Source organism: Temnothorax nylanderi, unplaced genomic scaffold (assembly GCF_030848795.1).
Source record: "Temnothorax nylanderi isolate EJ_2023f unplaced genomic scaffold, tnyl_v1.0 TNYL_tig0215_pilon, whole genome shotgun sequence".
Lineage (NCBI taxonomy): Eukaryota > Metazoa > Arthropoda > Insecta > Hymenoptera > Formicidae > Temnothorax > Temnothorax nylanderi.
In genome coordinates, this window is record NW_027249277.1 from 22615 (window position 1) to 28623 (window position 6009).

Sequence of the window (6009 nt, forward strand, 5' to 3'; positions counted from 1 at the left end):
GTTCGAGAGCCCGCGGTAGCGCGAGATAGCGCGAGGTAGAAGACGACCACAAATAACGACACAGCAAGTAACCGAAAAATAAAATGTGTATTTACAAACGTATATATGTACAGAGTTCGTTTCCTTAGAGAAAGGAAGCCGTGAGCGCGCACAGAGTTTAGCACGGCAACGGCGGCGGAAACTATCAAGCAAGCGAATGCGTGTTGCAACGCGAAAAGCGGCGTTAAGCGGTTTGCAAAGGCGGTCGTATAAAGATACTAGGCGATATCGGCGAGAGACAAGGCGAAAAAGCAGTTAAGCAAGCGAGTGCGATAGCGGTATAGAAAAGCGGTGTACTAGCGGTGATCTGCGAGCGAAATCGATCCCGCGACGCGTCGGCGGTCCCTTTATTACCTCCGAGTCGAAACTCCCTCCAGGCTGGTTGAAAATGATTTCGGGAGGGTGATTGGCCATCGGTGGCCAACGTCATCGCGCTTACGTCACGGTTTCGGTTGAAGATCCGAAGTGCTCGTTACATGTTTTCGATTGCTATGTTTACAGCATGGATCTTTCCTTTGTGTAAGAGCGGTTACTTGACTTTGTTTGTCGTCTGGTTGACCGTGGCAGCGTTATTGTAATGTTCGCGAATGTTCAGGAACGCGAAAAAGGGAAAGATCCATGCTATACTTGATGCGATATCGTTATACGATTGCTTTATTAATCTCTTAAATGCGACTTCACTTTACATTTTAACGAAAGCGTGTTTGCGCTGACACGCGATTGTCATGATCTCGAACAATATGTGCATATCGAAACTGGCGATACTAGCACCGCCCCTGGTGTCGAAAAAGTGAAAGTGACGCGACTCCAGCCAATGAAATGATGGCATGGCATGAGAGACGGTCGACGTAGAAGTAGAAGTAGTATCTTAAAAATAAATTTTCACATTTGGACTTTGCGTCGCAATATCTCCGCTTGTAGGGCACGTAGCGGAATATTATAAGAGAACCCCCCCCCCCCCTAATTCGACCCCAAGCTATCGATCAAGCCTACTTAGAACTTGATCCGTTCACTCGTTATCGAGATCTCAACATCTCGAGTACTCGCAACTCGTCGCGTCGCGTAAAAGAGTCACGGTCGGTCTCGCTCCGCGTGTACTTGGCGCGAGACACTACCGTGTCTCTTGATATTTAATAGAACTTATATTTTGCACTTTTATTTTTTGTATATTCATTAAATCACTTCTTATCACTTAGGCTCAATTACACAACTTACTTTAACTGAACTTTAGCTAACAATATCCAATAGAAGTGCTTTATATAAAACGAATTATTAGATTAGATAATCGTTAAACTTCGGTTAAAGTTGTGGAATCGGGCCTTAATATCATTTTTTAAAACTTTAACTTTGTTAATGAATATGTTATATATATTAATATTATTGTAAATATTTGATGCATTTCTTTTTTTACATAGTTCTTACTTACATTTAATTTAAACTTAAACTTATACTTAATAATTGTACTTAATAATCGATATTTAAAAAAATAAAAATAAAAGAAATTCATTCATACTTAATAAAAATGTATACTCAATAAAAATATTTACTACTTATACTTAAAAACTATATATGTATTCATAGTTTGTACTTTTAGTGTAATATAAATGTTTACTTCATTTTTTCAAAACTTCTTTAAATTCTTTTAATATTTTTAATTTTTCTGCTCTATAATTAGCAGTTTCTTCTCTTTTTATTCTTTTTTCTTCGAGTGATGCCCGTAAATAATTAGCTTTTTCTTCATTTAATGAGATCTTCCTTTGTTCTAAAAAATATTGTGAATTACAAACTTAAATAACAACAAGAAATGTTGTACATTTTTAGTTACTTATTGATTGATGGCTCCTGTTCATTATCATCAAATAAAGATTTTTCAGGATCTCGTGTATGCGATCCTGCTACAGATAATGGTTTTATCCAAGGTTTGTCGCGAAAGATCTCATCTAATGGCTGAAACATGTTCATTATTATATTTAAAAATTTCTATTTCTAAATTATAAAATGTAATGGTAACTAAATTTAAAATTATTCGTAATATTCAATATTAATTTTGTTATAATTTATTTATTACCTCTAAATATATCCATTCTTTCCTGTCATTTCCACTTTGAGCGTTATGATCAATAATCTGACGGTATCGTCTTTTTAAAGTATCCATTTTATTATAACATTGATTAACCGTAAAGTTATATTTTTTTTCATGTTTCATACGTTGGCAAATTTGCGTCCACATTTTTTTTTAGGAAGTTTTCCTAGCAATATACGCGTTTTCTTTATACAATGAGATTAGCAAAAGCGTGGCTTCGTGTGTCCATCGCCCCTCATTTGAATCTAAAAAAAGAACAAATATTTATTAAATCTTACTTATGTTATTGTACTCTCTATTTTTGTACTTGCGATTTAAACACACCTATATTTAGCTCGTCTCGTTTAGCTTGATTATAATTGTCTTCATTATAGTTTTCAATATCTGAAGTATTGTCGTATTGAACATCACTACTCTTCGAACAACTTGGCTTATTGTTATCAACTGTTGAAGGTACTGGAGAGGTACTACAGTTGCTAGGTGTAGAGTTTTCGTTATTTGAACGTAATGTTTTCGCTTTCTCCAGAAGCACGTTGGCAAAATCATTATCTATAAAAATAACACATAAATTATTTTAAAAATATTTGGTCACATATTGCAGTTAAATATTTAATACTAAAATCCTTTTTTGTACCTTTATGAGCACGATTGTAATCTTCTTTTCCTACTTCTATTGCATACATAATATTTGTTGATTCATCAAGCAATTTCAACTTTAACATTTGTTGACGATTACAGTTAACATTGGATTGCACAAATTTCTTCATTTTTATATTTGATGAAGTAATAATACAAAAGAAGATACTCTGTAAATACATTTATATTATAGTTCAATATAGTTCAATATAATAAATAATAGCAATAATTTATGGACTTGTATTGACAAATTTTTATTTTACAAAATTTATTATATTTTGTATATAAACGCCATACATGTATTACAACGGAACAGATATAAAATTTAATTTTCCTTTTATCCTATGTATAATCCATAGAGAGAGAGAAAGAGAGAGAGAGAGAGAAAGAGAGAGAGAGAGAAATTAAAGATTAAAATAGACGTGTTCTATTGTAATCAATTACAATTAGGTATAAATAATAGAAACATAAATATGAGTACCGTAATACTTACTCTGTGCTTTGCCACCAGCGTTAATACATACGCAGAGTGCAGTGAATTATCTGCAGCAGCAGAATAATTTAAGTTGCGTTGAACCTCTTTTGTATCCTGCAAAATAAAGAGAATGTGATTTAAAAATATATACAAAAGTAATGTGTTAAACTTTATTGTATAAATAAGGAAAGAAAAGGAAGGATTACCTTAGATTTAATCGATGTGGTTGAGATAGCCGGAGACGCAATAAAACAACGTACAAAATTATATGACAAGAAAAAGACCGATACTGACCAGGGACTCGATTCTTTCAGTCATACGAAAAATTTTCGTATATGTAAATAACGTTGCACGGTCCACTGATTGGTATATAATTTACGATCTAAGCAGATACACTAATCAATGTTCACACAGCGTTATTTTCGTATACGAAAATTTTTCGTATGCGTTTCAGAATCGGGCCTCAGTACTAGCAATAGGTTATGTTTCACAAAAGGCGTTGAGACCGATACCAGAGAGAAACCTGAGAAAGGCCATCCCGGCCTTTTTCGTGTGTTGCATTTTCCGACGCGCCGCCTGAGAAAGTGCAACTCAACTACGTCGTTTCGCTCGGTAACCGCACATGGTTTGCGTCCGTGCTAATGGTTCGTGTCCGAACTAGCCAGCTGGAGGGGATCTGCTGGCCGCGGCGGCCGCGCTCGGCCGGCCCGGCGCTCGGCAAGCTTCGAGCGAGGAGAGAAGGACAGACATACGATCTGCTGTCTCCTTCTCTCTTGAGCTGTGACGTTGCCAGCGTTGCCGCTAGCACGCGCCGGCTATACCACGATGCCGGGTATCGCGTACGGTGTCTCGCCGAGTGCCAAGTCCAGCCAAGTCTCGAGTTGGCAAATCGACGATGCGCTACGTTACATCAGTTACATTTATAAATATTTATTTAATTATATTTACAATTTTTATATTTATACCTTTTAAATATATGTATATATGTATGTATGTATGTATGTATGTATGTATATATATATAGATATATAATTTATATATATATAAATTGTAAATACAATGAAATAAATATTTATTAACATAAAAATTAAAATTTGTTAACGTAATATACAGGGTGTATCAGAATGTTTGGTACTTTTTTCATATTTAGATAGAGCGAGCCAAACTGAGTCGAAAAGTCATGTACCATTTTGCAATTTTCGCAATAGTTGATGAGTTATTAATGATTAAAAATCGCCGTATTGGCCCGGCCCACCGCCAAATCCAAGCGCGCGGCGAGATGCGGCCGCCCCGCGGTCGGCGCGCGGGCAGTTGTTTACTTCAAGCGGCACGAGCGGCGCGTAACGCCGGGCCCCCGTCCTGAGCGATGATAGTTTCTCGCCTTTTTTAAATAGAAATAAAATTTTCTAACAACATAGAAAAATTTTTTGTGCGTACTTATGTACATACGTGTGTACATGCATACACAGTAAAATATCAATTGTACTGCTTAAAAAAGCGATTACTCAATTTACTTTTTTTCTGTTAGTAAGTAACGGTTGTCTTTAAGAAAGAATATTTTCTTGATAATAGTCTTAAAATGTACAAATTTTAAAAAGAGTCTTTATCATGTACTCGAAAGAAGAATTTATACTCCTTCAAAGAACATAATGAAATTTTATTAAAGAAAAGTCAAAATAATAAATAAAGTAATATGAGGACCTCGAGATTAAAATAGGAGAAGTCAAGGCTATGAGGGTCAGACGCAGATCACAGTGCGTAATATCAGAAATAACTGATTTATTCGTCGTTTTGATACATTACATCGATCCGTACGTTTCGGCTCAGCTTTGAGCCATCTTCAGCGGTAGTTACAGAAGTTAAGTTACACGTTCTCCGTACCGTATGGTGAGTTTACTGATTCAAAGTATCAGAAACATAGACCAATTGATCCATATCTGTAAATTTGTTCAATTAATGTTGAGATATTAAAAAGATCTCTTAGGAAACTCACCATTCGGTCTGAAAAACGTGGAATACAGAGCCATGTACATAATGAATACTCTCTGCGAGAAGACTTGACGATCTTGTCGACACGACACAATGATATGAAAGGTCTTGCAAGAAGAGGCATGTCGTAGGTCAACACACCGGCGAGGATTATAACATAGCACGATTTGACACCGTCTCAAAATGACACGGATTTTTTGCATCATGCATATGTCACGGTTTTGAGCAAATTGTAATCCATGCTCATGAACTTGGTCGTTGGCAAATCGGGGTTTTACTATTGGTACATGCAATATTGTGACGGTGTCAAATCGTGCTTTGTTATAATCCTCGCCGATGTTTCTGATACTTTGAATCAGTAAACTCATCATACGGTACGGAGAACGTGTAACTTAACTTGTGTAACTACCGCTGAAGATGGCTCAAAGCTGAGCCGAAACGTACGGATCGATGTAATGTATCAAAACGACGAATAAATCAGTTATTTCTGATATTACGCACTGTGATCTGCGTCTGACCCTCATAGCCTTGACTTCTCCTATTTTAATCTCGAGGGTCCTCATATTACTTTATTTATTATGTTGACTTTTCTTTAATAAAATTTTATTATGTTCTTTAAAGGAGTATAAATTCTTCTTTCGAGTACATGATAAAGACTCTTTCTAAAATTTGTACATTTTAAGACTATTATCAAGAAAATATTCTTTCTTAAAGACAACCGTTACTTACTAACAGAAAAAAAAGTAAATTGAGTAATCGCTTTTTTAAGCAGTACAATTGATATTTT

General features: G+C 35.6%; 1 protein-coding gene across 1 annotated transcript; it reads right to left on the bottom strand.

Moving 5' to 3' along the window:
- Nucleotides 1–1864: 1864 nt before the first annotated feature.
- Nucleotides 1865–3547, bottom strand: LOC139779223 (uncharacterized). Its single transcript, XM_071717522.1, has 6 exons — nucleotides 3440–3547; nucleotides 3252–3347; nucleotides 2757–2928; nucleotides 2447–2671; nucleotides 2108–2367; nucleotides 1865–1986 (listed from the first exon to the last, which is right to left on the bottom strand). The coding sequence occupies exons 3-5, from the start codon at nucleotides 2887–2889 to the stop codon at nucleotides 2276–2278; spliced, it is 450 nt and encodes a 149-aa protein (XP_071573623.1). The 5' UTR covers nucleotides 2890–2928; nucleotides 3252–3347; nucleotides 3440–3547; the 3' UTR covers nucleotides 1865–1986; nucleotides 2108–2275.
- Nucleotides 3548–6009: the final 2462 nt, after the last annotated feature.